The sequence below is a fragment of the Corythoichthys intestinalis genome, chromosome 7 (assembly GCF_030265065.1).
Source record: "Corythoichthys intestinalis isolate RoL2023-P3 chromosome 7, ASM3026506v1, whole genome shotgun sequence".
NCBI lineage: Eukaryota > Metazoa > Chordata > Actinopteri > Syngnathiformes > Syngnathidae > Corythoichthys > Corythoichthys intestinalis.
The window spans coordinates 23,370,458-23,396,187 of NC_080401.1; the positions used below are offsets into that span (position 1 = coordinate 23,370,458).

Below are 25,730 nucleotides of genomic sequence, written 5' to 3' on the forward strand. Positions count from 1 at the left end.
CCCATGAAAATTTCACATTCGATCCAAAATACCCGATTTCCTGTTGGATTTGGAATATGGGTGCAAGAGACTTTTTGGAGCAGTTTTGCATAAGGTATCTACTCCCCAAATTTCCTTGCTCTATGTTGAAAAAACCCAATAGGAAAGGCCTTTTTTAAAACTTCTTTCTGTCGCCACTAGTTGGCACTGTAGAGTTGATGCAAATGACCCCTACAAGAACCTTCAGGGTATGACTCTCAACAAACACGGGAAGTTTGGCGCAGATATGTTGTATATCTGCCGAGTTATGACTGTTCAAAGTTTTTTGCGTGACAAATTGTTGACGTTCATTTTCACTTTCCTGTTTGGACCCCTCCGCCTCAACGAAACCTCAATATTTTTCATCAGGCACCTGAACACAGGTCTTAAGGCTCCCCTGATGCAGGTTTGAGGTCAACAGATTTTTTTCCCTTGGAGGAGGAACCTGTCTCGTAAAAAAAGGCATTTCCTGTTCTCACTAGGGGGCGCTAGACCTAATGGGTAATATTTCAATGCACTCGTGTTAAGGGTGGGATACCACACATACATGCCAAATATGAAAAAGATTGAACGTTGTGTCAAGGAACTATAAGTCATTTACTGAATTTGTCATTTTGCCGAAAAAATGGTCGACTTTGGCACCACGCCCAGGTCAGACCCGTGAATGAAAACGCACCATTTTCAAAACTTAAGATTTCATATGTCTCCTGAACAGTCTCACCAATTTTGAAGATGATCCAACTAACTCCCTCGGCGAAAAGGTCTCAAATGTGCACCCTGTAAATCGATAAAAATTTCATATTTGATCCAAAATAACCGATTTCCTGTTGGGTTTGGAATATGCGTGTAAATGCTTTTTTGGAGCGGTTTTGGACAAGGTATAGACCCCCCAAATTTCATTGCTCTACGCTGACAGACCCTAATGTTATAGGCCAATTTTAAAATTTCAAGGGGGCGCCACTGAGCCATTTTGTTATATTTTTTTGCAACGTTGCAAAATTATCGAAATTTACAATTTTCCGGACGTATGTGCAAATTTTGGTGACTTTTCGTGCATGTTCAGGCCTCCAAATTGGCCGTTTTCATTTGCCCTGAAAAAAAAAAAAAATAATAATAAAAAAAAAAATAATCCTTTGCAAAACAATAGGGCCTTCGCACGCTTAGTGCTCGGGCCCTAATTAATAAAATTACTAGTTTTGGTTGTAAATAATATTCCTGATTTGGATTTAAAGGCTTAAAGGGAACCTCGGACTTAAAGACTTGTTGGTTCTAATAAGCCACTATCGTTCTTTTTAACTAAAATATGTTATTAGAAACACATAAAATATTGCCATTGATTTAAAAATCTATAATATTTAGTACATGTTTTGACCTACGGAGGGCACCATGTTTTAAGCGCGCAATGGACGCTCGGGTTAATGATGTACTAGTAGATTGTCTCTGTCACTCGACGAAAACTTACCGGGTTACTGCAATTCCTTCGACGTGGCGAGACGTCCAACACATGCGCTCATCAGTGAAAAGTGGCGGGTACTTACTATTTGCGTTTTTATTGAGTCTTTTATTACCTTTTCATTGCCTCAAAGTACATTTCGCATGTGTTTCCCTCTCGTACAATTAATAAAGCATTGTTTTCTTGTGGTAGCTTTATAGCAGATTGTTGATCTGTTGACCACATTAGTCACGTAGCATATTTTAACCGGCCTTATTTGATATTACTACATTTGAGTATTTTCTTAAGGCATCTTTAGTATGTTCTGTCTGTATTCATCTAAACAAAACAAGCTGAAAGCGCACGGTCCTACTTTGGGTGTCAGATTCGCCTCTTGTAGCACGTTTCGTTGGTGTAGCACATTTTGGTAGAACACTGTTTTTTTCCCACTCTCGTGTGTTCGTCTGTTCGTTTTGCTTTTGCTGCTCATTTTGCGAAATATCGACAGTGCTGTCATGCTCGTTAATGTTCCTCTCGGTTTCAAATTGAAAGGGTTGAACAGATGACAAGCTAGAGTCATACTCTGGAAGTCCGGCAGCGTAACCCTGTTACGTCACTGCCCTGCAACGTCAACAACAATGGCGACCTATTAGTTAAACAAATTTTACAAATTGTATAAAAACGAAAACATCAAGAGGGGTTTCAATATAAAATTATTTTAAATCATAATAATGTTTATCTTTTAAGAAATACAAGTCTTTCAATCCGTGGATCCCTTTAAGTGACAAATCTTGTGTTTTTCGTAGGAATATTTTTTATTGATATATAATAATGCGTTTTCTCTGACAGCTAATCAGAATTTGCTAAGTCAGATGATCAACGGATCTCCACGAATAATAATAAATATTACTGGCAAATGAGAGACAACACGGCAGACGATTGAGGACTCTAATGTATTCAATTCTTTTTCTTGTTTTTGTTTTCATGTCTACAGTTGCCACTCCCAAAAACTTAATCAACATAACACATAACCATGTCTGTATTAATAATCGAAACTTCTCTGGAGCATTGGATATAACGGTTTTGTTTTTTTTGTTTGTTTGTTTGTTTTGTATTTTTATGTGACATCATACATTTTAGTATTGTTGGATATACAGAATAAAAACATTATAAAAACACTTTTTTTTTTTTCGTTTTTTGTTTGTTTGTTTGATTGTTTTTTTAAGTTTGAGCTGGTTCAAGGTGTCCGTCTTTTTTTCTGAGTGCTCTTACAGTGAAGCGTTGAAAGTGCTACAGTGAGACATGCTGGTGGTTTCTCAGCTGGGCTGCTGGCTGAGAGCAGGCCAGGCCAGGGTTACATTCAGCTGCTGGTTGTGTTGGATCAAAGATGTGTGCTGATAGTGGACAACCAGTTCTCTGAGTGATGAATACAGGTTGTAGGGCTCAGCAAAGCCATAGCCTGTGGATGTCCTGTTGATCACACAGTGCTTCACGTGCCCGTCCACACTATGTAGGAGGACAGCTGTCACTTTTTAGAACCTAACTGCTTACATATAATGCCATATAAAAGAAGACATAGATATAAAGGTACTCACACAACAGAGCATGCAAAGGATCCTCTTTGACTTTGGCTATCTCTGATCAGAAAGGTGCCATCTCGTTTGCCCTTTAGAAGCTCCTCAGCCTCCCTCCGGGTCATGCCTCCAACATACCAAGTCCTCTCCTCATGGTGCGAATTATCTGCCAGAGTGTACGGGCTAACAAAAAGTACAAGAGTCATTTTACAACACATTTATTCTCTGTGTGTTTTTGTCAGACCTAACTATTCCACAAAGGACCGCAGTGGGTGCGGGTTTTTGTTGCAACCCATTAAGAGGACACATTTTCACCAATCTGCTGTTTTACAAGTGCAATCAGTCAATTGCAGTCAGGTGCTTCTCATTTCTGCTGAAACCTCATTGGTTATACTATCTGTGCTGGGTCAGTTGGAACAAAGACCAGGACCCACTGCGGCCCTGGAGGACCGGTTTGCCCACCCCTGATCTAGTAGGCTAGCTAGCTTAACCTTTAGTAACCCTCCTCATTTTAAAATTATTTTTGCGTGCAGGACAAATCTCTGTATTCTACTAACTTGCCTCTTGATGAATCAATAGACACTTACAAACCATCAGTTTCTGTTCTGTACGGGATGCTACACATTGTTCACAATTAACTTTATGCTACCCAAATTGTACAACCTTCCTCTTTGTTGCAAGTTACAGTATCAGCAGCATACTTTAGTTGTTGAGTTGTGGAGCTCAACATGTCTATATGTCAATATGTCCATAGAGAGTTGTCAGTTTCTTTTTAAAAGCGATCATCAGGGTTTTCTGGTGCCAAATTATGATACTTGTATTTACTTAACGCCTGTTGTATTATTTTGAACCTCTTCCAATGTGTAAACCAACCTCCAGTGTGGTGCATGAACGTGTTAAATGAAAGGTCGTTCATGAACACGTTCATATTTTGGGCTAACGTTAATGAAATGCATCTTATTTTTGTCTCTGGAATATTACTGTGGAACGCGTTCATTCTAGCTGTTGTGAGCAGCATTCATAACCTTGTTCATGAGTTCAGCGTTAAAGCCTTTCCAACAACACTGCAGATAAAGCCATAGGCTAAAAACCAGTGGAGGTGGTGGTGGTGGTACTAAAATTTTTGTATATCTGTACTTGAGTACAACATTGACATGGTTGTTTTTACTTTTTACTCCACTACTTTTCAAATTGTCGCCTGCGTTACAAATGACTTTTGTTTGTTTTCTTTTTTTCTCATTGTGAATTGATAGTTTCGTTTTCATGCCTCCGGCGCGATCGATAAGCCCCGTGCAACTATACTCTAACTGAGCTCTAGAGGCAGCAACACGAGTACAAGCAAGATTAGGCAGGTGAACAAGATATTGAGCAATAAACACCACCGCACTCTTGTGCAGTAGATGGTGGTATGTACCGAATAGTTGCTTGCAATCCACCGTTAAGATAAGTTTTGGAGTTTTCGAGCTTGTTAAGCTTCTCTTTACAGTGCAGTCCATTTTATTGCTTGTTTTTTCTTTCTGCACAGTTTTAAATAAAACCGAGCTGTCAATGCATTTTCTGGTTGACTTTTAAAGCAAATACTTTTTTACCTTTACTTGAGTATTTTTTTTCTCAGATACTTGTACTTTATTTAAGTAATTTTTTGCACCCGTCTCAACTGTTTCGCTGCGGCAACCCCTGAAGGGTAAAGCCGAAAGGAAAAGAAGAAGATCCGTGCTTTTACCTGAGTAAAAGACACGAGTGTGTTGTTTTAGCAAATACGGCAGCATGGACTCAGGAGACGACAGCTCTTGTACCCAAGTGTTCTGTCAGATATTTTCCCGAAGCTTTTATGGCGGTGTATAAGCATTCTTTTACATTGAGTTGGACTATCAATATTATCCAAAGGCGTTAAATAAACAAGTTAGGTCATAAACAGGCATTTGCAATGCAAATATGACGTAAATAAATGCTTAATTGCACAAGGAATACGTTAATGGGGAGAGAGCGGTACGCAGTCGAGTTGAGCACAGCCACATGGTAGGATGTGTGTGAGGAGAACTTTCCTTCGTGTGCGTCCATGACTAAACGTAAGTACATATTCCTTTTTTTAATAGAATTTTTTTTGTGTGTACTTTGGAATTTCTGCATTTGCAATTATCTGTTACCATGTGCACATGCGCAGGACAACAGACAAAACTTTGTTAACTTTAATTCAAAATTTTGAATTATGAACTATGAACTAAACAGTTCATTTGAAAATGTATGAACTGCAATTTGAACTAAATCATGTAGAAAATTAACTTTCCCAACACTCCCAACCACATGAGTGAAGGTGAGCTATAGACTGCTGCCATCAATGGCACTTAAACATGATCATTCACGGCCAACCCTGCTTGATAAAATGGATTGAAAATCTATTGCTCTCAATGGCAACCTTATGTCACTTCCACTGATTTAGTGTGGCAGATACATCTTCCTATTGCCATCCCAATTGTAGTTTCACATCATTGTCGCCGTGAAAATTTTCAAGTTTCATAATGCTTTTTCAAAGCATCAATTATGGATAAATGAGGACACTTACTCTTCTTCATTCCGCACACCGAGCCAATCATCGATCTGGCTCTGCCTGGTCCCTTGCTGAGAGAGCCAGCTGTAACAGAAAGCAAAGTTACTGTGGCTTGCCAGATTTAAACACACGAGTACGGTACACGACGACAGTCTGGAGTCTGTGCTTATTATTTACACTAAACAAACATTTAAATGCAATACTTTTGGTTTTGCTCCCATTTTTTCATGATCTGGACTCAAAGCTCTAAAACTTCTTCATACACGATAGGCCATTTCCCTCAAATATTGTTCACAAATCTGTCAAAATCGGTAGTAGCGAGCATTTCTCCTTTTTCGAGATAAACCATCCTACCCCACAGTTGCATATTAAGATATTGATTAGGCAGCATGATTACTGCAGAGACATGCCTTAAAATGAAAGAATGACATTGTTGGTCAAATTGGCACATTTGAATAAATTAGAAACAAAGAAAGTCAAACCTACAACAAATATTGATCTCTGATCCTCCTGAGGTGCACGAGGTCTGGCTTCAAGTGATTTATTTTCCTGTCAACCTCCATGTGGGCCAGCACCTTATTCCTTAATTCCTCCTCCAACTTGATCTTGCTGTTGTGTATTTCCTCCACTCTTGATTGCAACTCTTCAGAACTGTTCTGCATCCTGGAAGCAGGCAGCAGAATAGCATCCTAAGCAAAGATTTTGATTTCTGTGACGGGAATCACCTTTCCCTCTAATGCTCTTAAACCAGTTTCTACATTTCTACTTTACATGACGCGGAAACAATATCAGACAATTTGTTAGGCCCCTGGTTCACTGCATAGTGCACGCTGTTACAGTGCCTTGCAAAAGTATTCGGCCCCCTTGAACCTTGCAACCTTTCGCCACATTTCAGGCTTCAAACATAAAGATATAAAATTTTAATTTTTTGTCAAGAATCAACAACAAGTGGGACACAATCGTGAAGTGGAACAAAATTTATTGGATAATTTAAACTTTTTTAACAAATAAAAAACTGAAAAGTGGGGCGTGCAATATTATTCGGCCCCCTTGCGTTAATACTTTGTAGCGCCACCTTTTGCTCCAATTACAGCTGCAAGTCGCTTGGGGTATGTTTCTATCAGTTTTGCACTGACATTCTTGCCCTTTCTTCCTTGCAAAACAGCTCGAGCTCAGTGAGGTTGGATGGAGAGTGTGAACAGCAGTCTTCAGCTCTTTCCACAGATTCTCGATTGGATTCAGGTCTGGACTTTGACTTGGCCATTCTAACACCTGGATACGTTTATTTTTGAACCATTCCATTGTAGATTTGGCTTTATGTTTTGGATCATTGTCCTGTTGGAAGATAAATCTCCATCCCAGTCTCAGGTCTTGTGCAGATACCGACAGGTTTTCTTCCAGAATGTTCCTGTATTTGGCTGCATCCATCTTCCCATCAATTTTAACCATCTTCCCTGTCCCTGCTGAAGAAAAGCAGGCCCAAACCATGATGCTGCCACCACCATGTTTGACAGTGGGGATGGTGTGTTCAGGGTGATGAGCTGTGTTGCTTTTACGCCAAACATATCGTTTTGCATTGTGGCCAAAAAGTTCAATTTTGGTTTCATCTGACCAGAGCACCTTCTTCCACATGTTTGGTGTGTCTCCCAGGTGGCTTGTGGCAAACTTTAAACGAGACTTTTTATGGATATCTTTGAGAAATGGCTTTCTTCTTGCCACTCTTCCATAAAGGCCAGATTTGTGCAGTGTACGACTGATTGTTGTCCTATGGACAGACTCTCCCACCTCAGCTGTAGATCTCTGCAGTTCATCCAGAGTGATCATGGGCCTCTTGGCTGCATCTCTGATCAGTTTTCTCCTTGTTTGAGAAGAAAGTTTGGAAGGACGGCCGGGTCTTGGTAGATTTGCAGTGGTCTGATGCTCCTTCCATTTCAATATGATGGCTTGCACAGTGCTCCTTGAGATGTTTAAAGCTTGGGAAATCTTTTTGTATCCAAATCCGGCTTTAAACTTCTCCACAACAGTATCTCGGACCTGCCTGGTGTGTTCCTTGGTTTTCATAAAGCTCTCTGCACTTTAAACAGAACCCTGAAACTATCACAGAGCAGGTGCATTTATACGGAGACTTGATTACACACAGGTGGATTCTATTTATCATCATCGGTCATTTAGGACAACATTGGATCATTCAGAGATCCTCACTGAACTTCTGGAGTGAGTTTGCTGCACTGAAAGTAAAGGGGCCGAATAATATTGCACGCCCCACTTTTCAGTTTTTTATTTGTTAAAAAAGTTTAAATTATCCAATAAATGTTGTTCCACTTCACGATTGTGTCCCACTTGTTGTTGATTCTTGACAAAAAAATTAAATTTCAAATCTTTATGTTTGAAGCTTGAAATTTGGCGAAAGGTTGCAAGATTCAAGGGGGCCGAATAGTTTTGCAAGGCACTGTATATACAAATTTTTCTTGATAATTGTTAAGAGTCCGAATGTTCAGAATAGGGCTGCAATTAAAGATTATTTTTCATAATCGATTAATCGGACAAATAATTAAATGATAAATGTCACTTATTTCAATTGCCTTCACAATTTACCTTGAAGTTGTTTTCAGGATGTTGTAAGTAGCAATGAAGACAAAATGGATGACTATTTCCTTCAAAAATAATATTTTATTACAGATTCCTGATTTAACTGTAGTCTACAACTGTATCGATTATCAAATTTGTTGCAACTAATTCATCAATCGATTTAATTGATTAACCATTTATTTAGTTTATTAGTTATCAAAATAGTTGTCGATTAATTTGCTAATCGATTAGTTTTTGATTAATTGTCGCCCCTCTAGTTCAGAACCCAGCCTTTGTAAATGAACCAACAAGATTTAATCTTTTTTAATTGTTGGAAGTAGACTGTCTCTAAAGTGCTCTTTTCTTAAATGACAAACAAAAAAAATGCCCAGAAAGAGGCTATATAATTAATTTAAAACAATTGCAGGTCTGGGTAATATCATTTTTTGACATAATAATCCAAACTGATTCATTAAAAAAGATCTTTATATGTACTCATTGCATTATGGAGCATGTAGTTTTGAATAGGTAAACTACATCATATCCAGTAGCAAGTGTTTGTCTTCATACTTGTCAGTCTCCATATTGTTGTCTAATTTGAAGAACATGTCGATGTATTCCTTGCTGTAGCGTTCTTGCGTTTGACACTCCTCCTCAAAAATCCGAATGATTTCACTGAATGCCTCAATAGCCATCCGCTTCGTCTGCAGTTCCTAAATTGAGAGAAAAGGTATACTGACCATGAATAGCCAATTCTTTCATACTCTCTTATTCACATTGCGTTATTGCTAGGGCTGTCAAATTTATCGCGTTCACGGGCGGTAATGAATTTTTATATTAATCACGTTAAAATAATTGATGCAATTAACGCATGCATGGAATGACCCGTTCATGCGTTGCATCAAACAGTTTACAATGACGCCGTTTTAGCAGATTGAGAGCGAAAAGGTAGAGAAATGCGAGTGGACACAGGTGTTCATTGGACCGCGCCTTTTAATGGCTTAAGCTTTGGCAGCCACTACAAACAGTCATGGTTCCCAACTTCCCATCATGCATTTGGGCAGGGCAAGTGACAATCTTTTTCCTTACAACGCTTACCTGAACACAACGCAAAACATATTGTATACCATTTGCAGCCACTACTTACAGTCATGGTTACCCAACTTCCCATCATGCATTCGGGCGGAGCAGGAGACAATCTTTTTCTTAACACACCTAATTGAACACAACGCAGAACATACTGTATATCGTTTGCAGCCACCACTGAAAGTCATGGTTGCCCAACTTCCCATCATACATTTGGGTGGAACAGTTAAGTCGCTACAGTATCATTTAGTGAAAGAACAACAAAAATGATATTCCTATCTCTCAAATAAAATAATGTTCACAAAAAGAAAAGTGCTCAATGCAAAGAGAACTGGCATTCCCAATCAAAATAGCTATATACACATAAAACTTACTCAGACTTTGCCTTGGCTGGATCTTTAATTAATTTAAAACTCGTCATTGACACCTTGTGAAGTATTTAAATCACTACCTTACGTAGTTAAAGACACCGTGGAAGAACGGCAGGGAGCATAAAATGATGGCACCGCTCGGCGACGTCAACAATGGCTAGCTATTAGTTTATTTTTTGATTGAAAATTTTACAAATTTTATTAAACAAAAACATTGAGAGGGGTTGTAATATGAAATTACTATAACTTGTACTCAAAATTATCTTTTAAGAACTACAAGTCTTTCTATCCGTGGATCCCTTTAACACAAAGAATGTTAATAATGTTAAAGCCATCTTGTGGATTTATTGTTTAATTAACAAATACAGCACTTATGTACAGTATGTTGAATGTTTATGTCCGTCTTGTGTCTTATCTTTCCATTCCAACAATAATTTACAGAAAAATATTGCATATTTTAGAGATGGTTTGAATTGCGATTAATTACGATTAATCCATTTTTAAGCTGTGATTAACTTGATTAGAAATTTTAATCGTTTGACAGCCCTAGTTATTATAAAGAGTACAACTGTACCTGGGATGTTTGGTTCAGCTCCTTATAGAGACGGTCATACTCTTTGCTCTTCTCTTCATATTGGTCCTGAAATACCTTGAGCCGTTCTCCAACTGCATCAATGTCAAGCTCCATCACAGCCTGCTACAGAGATGAGAGTAAAAATGCTATTGATAAAAAAAAATTTACTTTCAGTTCTGGGATCTCTTATTTCAACGAGATTTTCACTTTTTATGCACTGTGGAGGAACATGAAAACAGGTTGAACAGGTTGGAAATTTGTGGATACACATTACATTAAAATTTGATGACAATGGGCACACTGGATAACACCAATATCCATGCTTTTTTGCGCGTAAATTTTGGATCTAAAGAAAATAACCTTAAAGAAAGTGTGAAACTTAAGAATGTGAATGGCAACAGTTGGATTTAACTGGAAAAGAGTGCGCAGTAAAATCTCCAGCGAACATAATGTTTTATGGAGGTATTATGAAAAGAACCCATTAGAGCTATGTGTGTGTTTTTTTATGCACCAATCATGCACACCAACTACACAGAGTAGGGGGATATGGAGTGGAGTGAACAAACCCCCTAGACAAAACAGTAAGATATTTAAAGGGGATAAAAAGTAAGGCATAGATAATAAGAAAAACAAGCATGAGTGTGCTAGAGCACACTGCACGCTAACCTGTAACCTACAGGCAACACAGGCACCAATAAGTCTGCAATGAATTAATCAGCAGCATTAAAAAAAAAACAACAACAACAACAAAAAACAGCTCTGAGGATCGATAGATACTGGCCCATCCAATATAGCTACAGCCAAGGGCATAGGTTTGCATAGGGACGGTAGGGACATAACACTACTTTTCATGATGCTCAAAATGTCCCCACCAACTTTTAAGCAATTTTATATGCATTATATAATAAGTTCCGTTATAGATCATCTTCCCAGATGCTGTAAGGATAGAATTGACCCTACCATTATTAAGTGAATTATTTCCATTATGTTCCAACTTACATTAAGCCCTTTTCACTTTCTGAATGTGCCGGTCCATCCTTCCCCCTTCAAACGCGCGTTTGATTGGCTGATAACTTGACACAGCCTCGACAAACACACGCACACTCACACAACTCCAACAGAAATGCATGTCGACAACATGCCGCCTCCTCCGCCCCCTTAGAAGAGGAGGGATAAAAGAAGTTTTTTTTCGATCAGCAGCAGCCACAGTAAGGAATTTAAAAGGCCGCCAATGTTGTCGAGGTGGGAAACACACCACTAATTTTGCTACTGAAAGTCCAACCTGCATCAGAGTTAGCATAACATAAAACTTTGTGAACTTGCTAACCTGCAAAACTAAAGTAGGAAGCTGCTTAGAGAGAAGTGTCCTTCTGTTTGTATTTTTTATTGTTAACGTTAATTAAACTTTAAGAAATGCGGTGAACTCTACTGGAAACTACAGAACCAGAGAAATGTGAGCAAAAAGCTCAGAGAGAGACGGGTGCTGCATAACCTTATATGTTGTTCCCACAACATAATCATTATTTACTATCTACATAAAAAATATATGTACCGTATTTTTCACAGGTTTTTTTTCCATAGTTTGGCTGGCGATGCGACTTATACTCTGGAGCGACTTATGTGTGAAATTATTAACACATTATTATATCATTTCACATGTTATTTGGGTTTTTGGAGTGGCACTGAGGGTTTGGTAAACTTGTTACCATGTTCTTTATGCTACAGTTATCTGCATAACTCTGAAAAGGTAAGTTACGTTAACATACCGGCCACCTTCATATTTCATTGTTCATGCATCATGTCACATTAATATACTTTACACTTGTTCAGCATGTTGTTATCTATTGTACTTTTATTTTCAATTGCCTTTCAAGGTGACGTATCTGTTCTATGTGTTGGATTTTATCAAGTTCGTTGGGCATTTTATGGCTGGTGCGACTTATACTCGGGTGCGACTTATAGTCCGAAAAATACGGTATATTTTTGGATGCCGCAAGCTACCCACTCTAGCGTTACGATCGACTGGTCGACCGCGATCGACATAATGAGCGCCCCTGATTCCTCATATCAATTAATTATGTTGAAATTTGTGAAAAAGGTAGCCTTTACCCCTGTTAACCCAATCTGTTTGGCCTTATTAATGTCCCATCCCTAGCAAAAAGTGGACATGCAGATTATGCTGTTATATCGTCCCTACCAATGTTGAGACCAAACCTACGCCCTTGGCTACAGCTAAGTTACAACAATCTAATGAAGCATATGTTACACTTGGCTTCACCAGTGTATTTCCTGTGTCTACAAAAAGCCCCCCAAAATTAGGGCATCCCTTCCAACCTTATTGTATGTATAAACAATTTTAAAGAAATGATACAGTTCATAATAACAGTGGAGAGATGGGGGTGGACCCAATATTTTCCTCTTTGGAGGTGTATGAGAAAATAATTAAAAAGCACTGCAATAAATGGTTGCTCCAATCAGCACAAATTATTTTTTTTAGATAAACCTAAATATCTATTCAATTGTGGTTGCAATGATTTGCATTTGTTACTGCTCTAGATGATAAATGCTGTAATATAAATAAAAATAAAAGTACCAATATAAAGAATAGATCAAACAGTGCGTATTAATTTATTTATAGCTGCAGGCTACAAACCACAGACTTACCTGCATATATTTGGAGATTGGAAAGAGCAGTCGTGTGTCCAGTTTAGAGTTGTACTGGGCCAGTGACTTGTTCTGGTAATACTGAATAAGGTCCACTACAGAAGGGAAGGTCAATGGCTCAGAGAAGCCATACCTCCCTTCATGATGGAAGATCTTTATCAGTCTATTGGAGCCATTTTTCCTGTAAGATTCAAATACATCTAATGAAAATAGTTGTAAAGGATTTGACAACCCAGAACATTACTATTGTATGCCCCTTACCCCTACAAATTTGAAATTCAAAAACAGTAAGGGGAGGTGACATCCCACTGATCAATTAGGTGCAAAAATGGCTACCTTACGCTACCCCTAATTTAAAATGTTTCTACATAGAATGAAAGGAAAGTTGGAGCAGGGTGATTGCGACTTAGCAAATACATTGAACTAATAATAGTGAACTCAGTGAAAACAATGAGCCAGATTGCCAAAATTAATCACAATCTTTTGACTTCTCTACCAATATTATATAGCATTGATGTAAGCAGTACATCTAACTTCAGCAAATTTCTCACAATCATACTATACAGTCCCAAGCAATATGAGAAATTAAAGTTGCACCGATACCGATACCAGTATCGGCAGGGGGCACCGATCCGGCCCGAATTGGTGGTATCGGTATCGACGAGTACCATCATTTAGGGCGCCGATACCATCTACTGGTATCACTTGAGCGCAAATGACCCGTCCTCCCCACGTGAGCTAACTTCCCTAATCCCGATGCATGACATCTGTATGTCTTTGTCTCGAAATTACCAAACGACAATAACAGCTTCGTCTTCAATATTAAGGATGTTCACTACAACGCATATCCGCGATGTTACGCTGCTTTTCGAACATGTCATTCACAAACGATTAGCAAGCGTAAGGTAACGCATGCTGTTGAATGGGATGGGATCAGAAAGTTTAATCCCGTGAGAGACTAAACAAACTCATGGTTTCATGATGAACAATGAGTGGTAAATTAAGAGTGCCGTACTTTAAACTTGACCTGTTTATGAAAATCGATTGTCATATGCTGGTGTTGAGCAGTAATGAGCAGAAGTGACTTCTGTGGCCAGAAAACACTCAAGTGGCGCAGCGCGCACACTAGATATCATCAGTTAGCAACCTAGATATCCTATGTTAGATCCCATGCCAACTCTCGCGCGCACACACTAGATATCATCAAATAGCAACCTAGATGTGTTACATTAGATCCCATGCCATTAGCTGCGTGAGCCCCGAGCGACGCGTTGTCCATATACTACATTGATGAATTAGAAACCGCCATGACTGAATGGAAGTTAAGCAGGCCAAATCAATCCATACCAGTGACTATACAGTAGATAATGCTGCAAATACTGTTAATTCAGCACATGTTACAGATGGACATGGACCACAAATAGGATGTTTTGCTTATATGTTAAATATAGCTGCTAAGAGAGCTGCAGCAATCAACAATGTGCCCCACTTTACAAACAGTAAAGATTGTTCTCAGCACTTATATATAAAATTTGTTCAGATCAGTAAGAAGTAAGCACATAAATATTATGCACTAAAATGCTTGTTTATATGATGGCACTGTTATTTTTGCTTGTTAGCAAATAAAATAATAATAATAATAATAACAGTTGTATTTCCTGTTTCAGAGCATTAAATTTATTGAATTGTATCAAAAACCGTACCGAACCGTGACTTAACTGTATCGTTGCATCCCTTATACGTATACGTATACATATATATATATATGTATGTTTCGTTTTTGCAAACAGAGTGGTATTGGAATGGTATCGGTATCGGCCGATACTGCACAGCCAGGTATCTGTATCGGTATCGGGCCCAAAAAATGGTATCGGTGCAACACTATGAGAAATTTAAAATTTATCAAAGCGGCATGGAAAATGAATGAATGAATGAATAGATATTTTACTGTGTGTAAGGTAAGCAATGATTCTAATGAAGTGTGTTCCGAAACACAAAGGATTAAAATTCTTTACCTTAATGTTAGTGTATATTCTCCCTTGATCCTGCTGGAAGCGTCACGGACCAAGAATGTACCATCGGGCGTGTTTCTCATCATTCCATTCACTTCATCTCTGGTCAACAACACAACAGCTTATTTTCAAAAAAACATTCACATTTCTTCACTGGTGATAAAACAACAACAACAACAACACATTTGAATTTACAATAAAATACCGGCAGCTGTGTTTGTCAGAATTATACATTTAATAAAAAAAGTGAAAACCTGAAAAGCTTCATTGTGAAATCGCATTAATTCAACAAGCTTGTTCTATGTCCTAGAAACATGTGCATTAGAACCAATCAGAGCTAACTATCCATGGTGATCTCATGTTAGTTTTTCAGCCAGTTGAATATACAACTTCAATCCAGACAGGGTGGTCTGCTGCGCACATTGACGTGAGTCAGTCGACCGTCTCATCGGACTCAGATACACACTTGGAGAACTCCGTGGAATAAATAAATAATAAATATCGGTGGAAACCGGTGACGCTACACAAGCAATTTATTAGGCACGTTGTTAACACTTGTGCATGTAAAACTGATGTTAGTAGATTGTTGTCTTTGACAGTTGTCATCATATTTTCGGGATCAAATCCCTGTTCCGCTCCCGAATTTTATATCGGAACGGCGTACTGGGCCTTTCCGGACCACTTTCACCCCTGCGTAACACTATATTTTCTCTTATTTATAAAAATATATTGTACTCCTGTTGTTTTGCATCAAAAGACTATAAAAAGTACATATATGTAACCAATCTGATGATGGTGACATCAAAGTGCTTCCTTTCTTGTTCTCCTTAATCTTCAACTGGATTTTGAACACCGAATCACTGTGGAAGTCAGGTCTGCTGACTACTGAGGTGGTAGAACAGTCTAGCATCAGCTGCCAGTACAGTCTTTTAAGTTCTCAGAGAGTCATGATTTCCAAACCTTCTACATCCTTAGCCCTGCCTCCAGCTGGTCCGCTGTGGCGGAGTAGTTAGCACGTTAGACTTCTAAGATAACGGTGTGGCTTCAATTCCAGACTGGGGGAGTGTCTGATAAAGTATGATGTGTGATGTAATCCCCATCAAGAATGGTTACATATCAATTACAGTACAGTGGTACCTCTAGATACAAAGTTAATTCGTTCCTGGATCTTGTTTGTAAGTCGAAATGATCCTATGTCGAGCAGGATTTTCCCATAAGAATACATTATTATTCCATTAATTCGTTCCACAGCCCGAAAACCAACACTAAATCCTTAATAAATACTGCTGGTACTATTGAAAAAAGCAATTTCACAGGGCAAAAGAAATAAATTATGAATAAAAATTAGAATAATAATATCATAATAGTATTAATAATAATAATACCTATAATAATGTAACAAATCGGGTTCTAATGTGGCGGTTCTGTTTTGCGTGGTCTATCTGAACGCACCGCGTGACTGACTTGACAGAGTGAGGGAGGACTTTTTACTTTCACTTTGTTCAGCTGCGTCGGACAGTATGCATTTTGTGTTGTACAAGTTCTGAAATAAATAATTCAAAACCCGACGAAGCAGGTAATTTTTGGGCGATGTTACAATAAGGCAAGGCAAGGCAAGGCAAGGCAAATTTATTTATATAGCACAATTCAACACAAGGCAATTCAAAGTGCTTTACATCACATGAAGATCATAAAAATCACATTTAAATCAACACAACGTAGAAACGAAGACAAAAGATCACATTTAATCACAGAATAAAAATAAATAAATAAAATAAAAATAAAACAAAAACTACTACTACTAATAATAATTGAAATCAGCAATGGAGATAAAAACAAGAGGAATAGAAAGCAGGTAGATTGAAATATATAGACAGTTATAGATATGCAGTGCTAAACAAAAGCGTTTTTAGCCCTGATTTAAAAGAGCTAACAGTTTGAGCATACTTCAGACGTTCGGGTAACTTGTTCCAGAGGTGAGGAGCATAATAACTAAATGCTGCCTCACCCTGCTTGGTTCTTGTTCTTGGAACATGCAGAAGACCGGTTCCAGGCGACCTTACGGGTCTAGATGTCTCATAGGACTCTAACAAGTCAAGCATGTATTTTGGTCCAAGGCCATTAAGTGTTTTGTAGACGAGCAGTAGTATTTTATAGTCTATCCTTTGACTTCCTGGAAGCCAGTGTAGCGATTTCAAAACTGGTGTAATGTGGTCCAGCTTCCTTGTATTTGTGAGGACTCTGGCTGCAGCATTCTGTACCAGCTGCAACTTCCTGACTGATTTTTTATCAAGACCTGTAAATATACCGTTGCAATAGTCCAATCTGCTGAAAATGAATGCATGCATAAGTTTTTCCATGTCTTGTTGAGTCAGAAGCCCCTTAATTCTGGTTATATTTTTTAGGTGGTAATAAGCGGATTTAGTGACGGACTTTAAATGGCTATCAAATTTTAGGTCTGAGTCAATAATTACGCCAAGGTTTCTGACTTGATTTGTAGCTGTAAGTGACATTGTGCTAAGTTGGCTGCTTATCTTTGACCTTTCCTTTTTTGGCCCAAAAATGATCACCTCTGTCTTCTGCACATTTAACTGGAGAAAATTCTGGCACATCCATTCATTGATTTGATGAATGCATTTGCTCAGGGTGACTAAGGGACTATAATCATGTGGGGACACAGAAATGTACAGTTGTGTGTCATCTGCATAGGCGTGATAGGAGATGTCATACTGTTCCATTATCTGAGCTAATGGAAGCATATAGATGTTAAATAAGAGTGGTCCAAGAATTGACCCTTGAGGGACTCCACACGTGAATTTGGTTCATTCTGACTGATGGTTTCCGATTGACACAAAGAAATCCCTATCATGTAAATAGGATGTGAACCACTGAAGAATAGTGTCAGTAAGCCCTACCCACTGTTCCAATCTGCTGAGTACTATGTTGTGATCAACCGTGTCAAATGCGGCGCTGAGATCCAATAGTAGCAGAACAGATGATTTGCCTGCATCGGTATTCCGACGAATATCATTTAGGACTTTGATAAGCACAGTCTCGGTGCTGTGTTGTGGTCGAAATCCAGACTGAAATGAGTTAAAAAGATTGTTTTGCATCATATAATTCTGGATCTGTTTGAACACAACCCTTTCGATAATTTTCCCCAGGAATGTCAGATTTGATATTGGCCTGTAATTACTAATGGTTGAGGCATCCAGATTAGGTTTTTTTAGGAGAGGTTTTATTACTGCAGTTTTTAAAGTCTGAGGAAACTCTCCTGTTTGGAGAGAAGTATTTATAATCTGAAGTATGTCTGGGGCTATGCAATGAAAAACAGTTTTGAAAAAGTTTGAAGGAAGGATGTCAAGGCAGCATGTTGTGGGCTTTAATTTTGACACAATTTCTGTTAAAGTGGCATAGTCCAAGAGGCTAAACTGTCTAAGATTGACGTGGGGGACATTTTGGGAGCCATTTAGTGTAACATTTGTTAATCTGGAGTTGCACACAGTCTGTCTAATCTTTAGTACTTTGTGTGTAAAGAATGCTGCGAAATTATTACAGGACACCTCAGATGCCAATTCCTGAGGTATTGATGCTTGTGGGTTTGTCAGTTTGTCAACAACAGAAAATAGTGTGCGGGTATTGTTAGTGTTTCTACTAATGATCTCTGAAAAATATGACTGTCTAGCATTTTTCAGTTCCTGGTTGTATTTGCGAAGACTGTCTTTGTAGATATCATAAAAAACTAGGAGTTTGTTTTTTCGCCATCTGCGTTCTGCTCGTCTACAAATAATAATAATTGCCACTTATAACTTATAAAGGCTGGCGAACGGAGGTCAGAAGAGGACTGTTGACATCGTAAACATTCTACGGCCATATTTTTGAGCCAGTTCACCGACGCGCACACCACGCTCATATTTTTTGATCATTTCCATCTTCATTTCAATGGTAGGCCTCATCTTTTTCCTTTTTTTCACCACCTGCACTAACATTCTTGGAACCCATGTTGATTTCTGTCACAAGAAAATCCGCCGTCATAAATCGTATTTCAAGCATACCGCCGGATGTAGAAACAATTGGCGAGTCAAATTTTACCTCGGATGTCAAAAAGATCTTGAGTCGAAGAGCTCGTACGTTGAGGTACCACTGCATAGTATGAAATCTAACAAAATTGAATTTTTACCATAATTATCTGTTTAAAAAAAAAATCTACAACAATCTACTGTAAAAATATATGCTTACCGAAGCATGTACCAATTTGACTTTTTGTATTTTGCGGTTTTCTCCTTTTTCTTTTTTTTAACATCAAGATTTTGGCAACCACAGCTGCCAGGATTTTAATATGGATGTTATTTTTTTTTCTTTCTTTTTTTTTTTTAACATTGATACTATAGGCCTATAGTGAATACTTTGTATTACCGTTAAATATGAGCTATTGAAAGTGTTGTCGTAGTTACCTTGAAATTGTAACAACTCATTCACTGTCATTGACAGAATGACGTTAGCAGTCCAATCCATTTTAACTAGGAAGGCTTGCAATGATCATACGCAAAATAAAAACTTTTTTTTTTTGACCAAGCATAATTCAATTTTAAGGAAATAACGCCTACTGTAGGATACTGTGTATGGGAATTTTACTGCTAGCCTTCCCATTTGGATGGAAACATGACTTCTCGAGTATTGAATAGCAGTGAATTAGTTTTAAAAAGCTAAATGTGAAGTTTCTGTCTTACCAAATCAAATTCCCACTATTATTCTTTTTTTTTTCTATGAAGAAAGAAGAGTGCGTGTACCTTGAAATGTTTTCCCAGTACCACTCTGCATCAACCAACTGCTTTTGCTCAGAGCAGGCATCACATGCTGCCATCACTTTGGTGATGTTAGGGGGCTGGAATCCTGCCCAGAAAGAAGTAAAAGTTGAACAAAAAAAACGTCCATTTTTTAGGACATCACCTAACCTATTGCTAATAGAGCATGTTTATGTGCCCAAGTTATTTTAAGAAGATACAGTGTATCACAAAAGTGAGTACACCCCTCGCATTTCTGCAGTTATTTAAGTATATCTTTTCATGGGACAACACTGACAAAATGAAACTTTGACACAATGAAAAGTAGTCTGTGTGCAGCTTATATAATAGAGTTAATTTATTTTCCCCTCAATATATAGCCATTATTATCTAAACCTCTGGCAAAAAAGTGCGTACACCGCATGGGAACTACGTACATCACTAAATTAGGGGTGCAACGGTTCAGTTAGCCCACGGTTCAGTTTGAACCTCGGTTTTGGGATCACGGTTTTGGTTCGGTTTCGGTTTGCGTTTTGCGTTTTGCTTTTTTTTTTTTTTTTTTTTTTTTTTAAACTGCCTTTATTTTGCTTTTAAAAAAATGAAATAAACACTTAAAATGTAAAAATTTTCGACTGTTAAAATGCCTCTTAGCTCTTTGGCAAGTGTAGTGACTGACTACTGAAATACACACACAGTAGTAAAAAAGTTACTTGGCAAAGTAACTGGTGATACCTTTCATGTTTTCTTTTCCATTTAAAAAAAAAAAAAAAACATAGTAACCTTTGCTATGTTTGGAGTTCATTTAATGTTGTGACTCAACCGTTAAAGTTGATAAAATTGCTCCCGTTTTTGCCTTTGCCTTCTGTCTACTTTCGTCATGTGAAAATTTCAAAACTGTTTCATCCTTTAAAGATAGACTCAAATCAAGATTTTGCCGATTTAGGAGTATTTTGGATAAAAAGTTGCTTAGGTTCGCTCGGAAGGTTTACTACAACAGAGCCTTTCTGAGAAGTTTACTGCTCTAAAATGGCATTTACTAATGCTACCGTGTGTCATTTCGCATGTAGTTCTATATGCATGAGATATCTAGGCGTAGATTGTATGATGTCGGCCACAGTCAGGAACTATTGGAGCCGCCTAGCATCGCGTTTGCTACAAACCAAACGCATGACCAAACCCAAACGGATGAATAAAAAAAAAAAAAACGCAATGCACGAAAAACGTGCAGATTTTGACCGTAACGTATGGCGTACACATTTAAAAATCAGTGCTCACTTGTACAAATAACGCCGAGACCGTACAACTTGACAGTTATGAATTATAGTGGACCGTCACAGTTAGGTAGTAGCACTCTGTAGCACGGGACGTCCAACTATCAGCGGTCAGGGCGAAACTATGTGCTTTCGCGAAATCATCTTTGATGGCTTTGCGTGCCATTTCATAAATGTCGGGGATTATGTTGTTGGCGAAATATGTCCGCGAGGGAACAATATAACGCGGGTCAAGCATTGCAATTAAATTAACTAAGCCCGCATCTTCAACCACGGAATATGGTTGCATGTCTTTTGCAATGCACATCCCCACTGCGTGGGTTATTTTCTTGTGTTTTTCTGACCTGATATTGTAAGGCTTTTGGAAATCCTCTTCTATAGACCCGTGTGTTTTCACTGGTGTCATCTTCGGGGTTGTCCTGCTCTGAGAAAGCGATGTCTGTGGGTGATGCCGGCTGAGGTGCCCAAGTCATGTTAGAAGTGTTGCCGTTAACATAGGGAACAAGCGCTAAGCAATGCTTGCAAATTGTTTTTTTTTTTCTTCAATATTTCCTCTCCGTCTGCATTGTAGTCCACGGGGAAACTGAAATGTTGCCACACCGCAGATTTGAAAGAAGCCGGTGCCTCCTCAAAAATCGGTCTGTCGACTCCTCCGCTCGCCATAACTTTTTTTGTTTTCTTTCTTGTTTCACTTTCACCTCGCTCGTAAGCGAGAGAGGGCGTTACTCGGCTCCTATTACACAGGTGCTTGACAGCGATTGGACATTTACTCGCGGGGCGGGAATTTCTCCACAGCTGCGCTTCACGTCACACACAGGCACACAGAGTTTGACCAATTCATTCCACAAGCGTTCGGAATAAATTACTGTAATTGCAAAACCAAAAAGGCGCGGTTCATAAAGGCGTATTGAACCGTACAGGGCGAACCATACGGTTCGGTTTTGAACCGCAAACCGTTGCACTGCTACACTAAATGTCCAAATTGAGTACTGCTTCTCATTTTCCCTCCAAAATGTCATGTGGGGGGGTCAGCCTGTTAGTGCTCAGATCATACGCCGTACTCTACATCAAATTGGTGTGCATGGCTGTCACCCCAGGAGGAAGCCTCTTCTGAAGACGGTACACAAGAAAGCCCGCAAACAGTTTGGTGAAGACATGTCAACAAAGCACATGGATTACTGGAACCATGTCCTATGGTCTGATTAGACGAAGATTAATTTGTTTGGTTCCAATGGTCTCAAGCATGTGTGGCGGCGACCAGGTGAGGAGTACAAAGATAAGTGTGTCATGCCTAAAGTCAGGCATGGTGGTGGGAATGACCCCCCCCCACCCCACCACCACCACCTCTTCAATCTCTGCAGCAATGCTGACAACACTCCTGTAACGAGCCACATGACATTTTGGAGGGAAAATGACAAGCAGTACTCAATTTGGACATTTAGGGATGCACGTAGTTCCCATGCGGTGTATTCACTTTTGTTGCCAGGGGTTTAGATATTAATGGCTATATTTTGAGGGGAAAATAAATTAACTCCATTATATAAGCCGCACACAGACTACTTTTCATTGTGTCAAAGTGTCATTTTGTCAGTGTTATCCCATGAAAAGATATACTTAAATATCTGCAGAAATGCAAGGGGTGCACTCACTTTTGGAATACACTGTATGTACTGTATATTGAGAGACAATCTAGAGAAGGACAAAAATGTAATAACTATAGTTGAAGAAAACTAAGATTTTTTTAAAAAAATCATTTTGTTTTGTTTTTTTAAATTCACATTCACACAGCAGATATTTGCTTTGCAAAAGTAAAAAGAGTACCGTCTTCCTTGTTGACGTTTCCCAAGTCTTGAAAGACATCATTGTCAGAATCCTTGATGGTGCAAAGGTCCGGCAGAAACTCTGTTGGAGACTGAGCATCGCTGTCATTTCTGTCCATCCTTGGCTCGATGAACACTGCTATATCAAATGTAAAAAGGCCCAGTGTTAGTTAGCCATGCTGTCAATAAATGACTATCCGTGCTCTCTCTGTATTTTACACGCGCTGCTGTCCTACTGACAGGCATACAACTATGTTGTTCAGTACTTCACCAAAGACGAGACACTGCCCAGACTCGTCTACTGACAGGTGACACTGTCTGACTTCCTAGAATACCAGAAATGGCACTCCTCAATGCTTGGGCACACTGGCCTCCAGAAATCATGTTGCTCGGAGCCCAACCTCGCCTTGCCTCGCCTCATTTTGCCTCGTCTCACAAACAACAGCTGTCTGCATAGTGATTTTATATTACAACGAGAGACGAGAGCTGCTGCTGTGCTTTTATTGTGTCTGTGTCTTGAAAGTGGCCTCTTCAGACTTTCCATATATGTATAATGTCTATTTAAGAAATGATTTCATTCCCCAGTAAATGGTATTGCGTGGTTGACCTTTACGTGTATGCAGGCCACCACATGGTATTAGCAGTTGATGAAAGTTTACACCTTTGACACTTGGTGATGGCATGCAAAGAGATTCATTAAATTATATAGCCAAGCTGTATGTCGAAGGAATAACATAGATGACTTGTTATAATTAGAAAGTCCCTAATTTATTAATCTGCGCCCTATATAAATGAAATTTCACCTTGGCCATTAACCGTCTGATCCATCTGTTTGATAAATGTTAACTCTATGTGAATGCACTCACTGAAAATTTAACACTGTATAATCCAAGGTGTTGAAAATCTCGTTGGTGACATGATGGATTACCATAATGCAACAATGTTATGTTTTATTTCTGCTTGTTGTCATATTGTAATTTTTCTAGATGGATTTTTTAATTAAAATCTTTTGATGTACAAGTAGTGTGAATATGAGTGTCTTCAGTTAAGTGAAGACTGTTGCATGTTCATGGATGTGCTTGGATTTCTTTGTTTTTTGCCTGCTACAACGTGTCAGCGTTTCGGTGTCAGCACTTCAGCTTCTGATACAGCTCTCATAACATATCTCATTAGATAATAATGCTGTTCATATTGTTGTAACATATTCCTGACTATCTCAGAGGCGGTCTGTAATGTGTGATCACATTTTATGACATAATTTATGGCTATTTATGTTTGAAACATAGACTTTACAATCAGTTGACAAGACAGCTCCCACAAACATTGCAACATTCGGATTTTTTCAATTTGAAAGCTTCATATGGTCCTTAAATATAATAAAACATTTTGATTTTTTTTTTTTTAATTAATTTGTATATGGTGGAAAACACAGACAAGGCTGAAAAAGCAGTCTCTGCTCTTGCGCCCCTCTGTAAAATAAACTGCTGTATTTTAAGCCAAAAGAACTGTTGTGTTTGATAAAACAATATGTCTATTTGCTGCAATAGCAGATTCATGGCGCATTAAGCCCACCGAACTATTTTTAATTTGTCCGTTTTACCCTAGAGACCCCCTGTTTACAGACGTCGCTCAACCGCTTTTCTTTCAACCCACCCATAAAAAGAAGGTAAGGAACTATATTTATTATTCGAAATGTCTGTCATTCTTAGCTTAGAATCATTAATTGATGTCTAATATTTAGTTTAAAAAAAAAAAAAAACTTTAAAAAAATTATTGACTCGCATATTTTAAACTTTTCAACAAATTACGTCACAATGAAAAAAAAATAGTGTCTGTAAATAAGTCACGGATATCTACCTCATAACTATCGCTTAATTGTAATTTTTTTGTTTTTGTTTTTTTGTTACTGTCGCATTTTCCCCAATATTTTAGATGATATATAATCGATCCAAGCAAAGGAAAATTAGAAAAAAAAAATCACTCCTTGATGTCTGCGATTTCTGCATCGCGGCCCTTGTTATATTACCATGTTTCACCCATAAAGTGCCCCCAAAATCCGGCTGTGGCCATTCACAGCTGTGTCTTGACACTCGGTGATACATGCTACATAGAGTTTTTGAATCAAAAAGAGGTAAGTACGCAATAATATCTCATTAAAATCATTGCGCCTTTAATTATGCTCTCTCAGTTCGGGTTTTGCTTTTCATTTTTTTATTTATTTTTTTTTAATGCCCTCCTGTTCGAAATTTTTCTTCCTTCAGAAAATCGGGATTTTAAGCTTTCCAATGTTCTATCACACATGCATATCGGACATTTATGAAATTTGGCCGAATTGGGGGTCTCAGAGCGGATCTTCAAGTCACCTGAGTGTTCCGACATATATATGCTCTCTAATTTGTATCATAAATGATACATTAAGCATTACATGCGGTTGTCGTGGTAAAAGAAATACAAAGTAATATTACATACATTAATGTTTCAACATTTTTTTATTGCAATGAGGTCCAGAAATGCTTGTCTCAAATGTGATACATTTGGCAATATAGTTAATGTACACTTTGGACTTTTTTTTTGTGTTCATTTACCTATGTTAGGCTACTTATTTATTTCCTTATTAATAAATAAACGTCAATGGTTGCATTTTCTTTAAAATATATTCCATTTCACTGTGCATAATGTAAATTTGTTTGTACTATTTTTGTTCATGTATGTTACTTTTTTGCACAACATTGAAAAAAATGCAATTTTTATTGAAAATGAGTTTCTCGTGTATGCATAGTTACATTTAGTATATCCTGATCCATGTGTTAAACTTGTTGTGTTTTATTTTGTGTTGTAGGTCTAAGCCAAAAGCAGGTTTCTTGGGGGGGAAAATTCTGGCCCAGTAGTGATTTTTATATCAGAAAGTTCCAGCAAGAAATTTCAGCCACTTTCACCCCTGGTTTGTACACTATGTTTATCATTTGTAAATTATATTTGGACCCACTCTGTTATTTATTTCACAGACT

At 38.3% G+C, this 25,730-nt stretch overlaps 1 protein-coding gene across 4 annotated transcripts in view; it reads right to left on the bottom strand.

Moving 5' to 3' along the window:
• Positions 1–1,200: 1,200 nt before the first annotated feature.
• The window catches only part of LOC130919337 (phosphatidylinositol 3-kinase regulatory subunit gamma-like), a 30,827-nt gene continuing 6,297 nt past the window's right edge, over positions 1,201–25,730 (bottom strand). For 2 of the 4 annotated variants that reach the window (XM_057841940.1, XM_057841937.1), the window contains exons 3-12: positions 22,724–22,861; positions 19,638–19,740; positions 14,851–14,949; positions 12,836–13,016; positions 10,172–10,294; positions 8,711–8,853; positions 6,059–6,235; positions 5,588–5,656; positions 3,046–3,207; positions 1,201–2,956 (exon numbers count right to left, since the gene is read on the bottom strand). In XM_057841940.1, the coding sequence (XP_057697923.1) occupies positions 2,767–2,956; positions 3,046–3,207; positions 5,588–5,656; positions 6,059–6,235; positions 8,711–8,853; positions 10,172–10,294; positions 12,836–13,016; positions 14,851–14,949; positions 19,638–19,740; positions 22,724–22,861 (1,385 nt within the window). In that variant the 3' untranslated portion in view covers positions 1,201–2,766. The remainder of the gene's footprint in view (positions 2,957–3,045; positions 3,208–5,587; positions 5,657–6,058; positions 6,236–8,710; positions 8,854–10,171; positions 10,295–12,835; positions 13,017–14,850; positions 14,950–19,637; positions 19,741–22,723; positions 22,862–25,730) is intronic. The other 2 variants (XM_057841939.1, XM_057841938.1) reach the window with 2 other exon arrangements.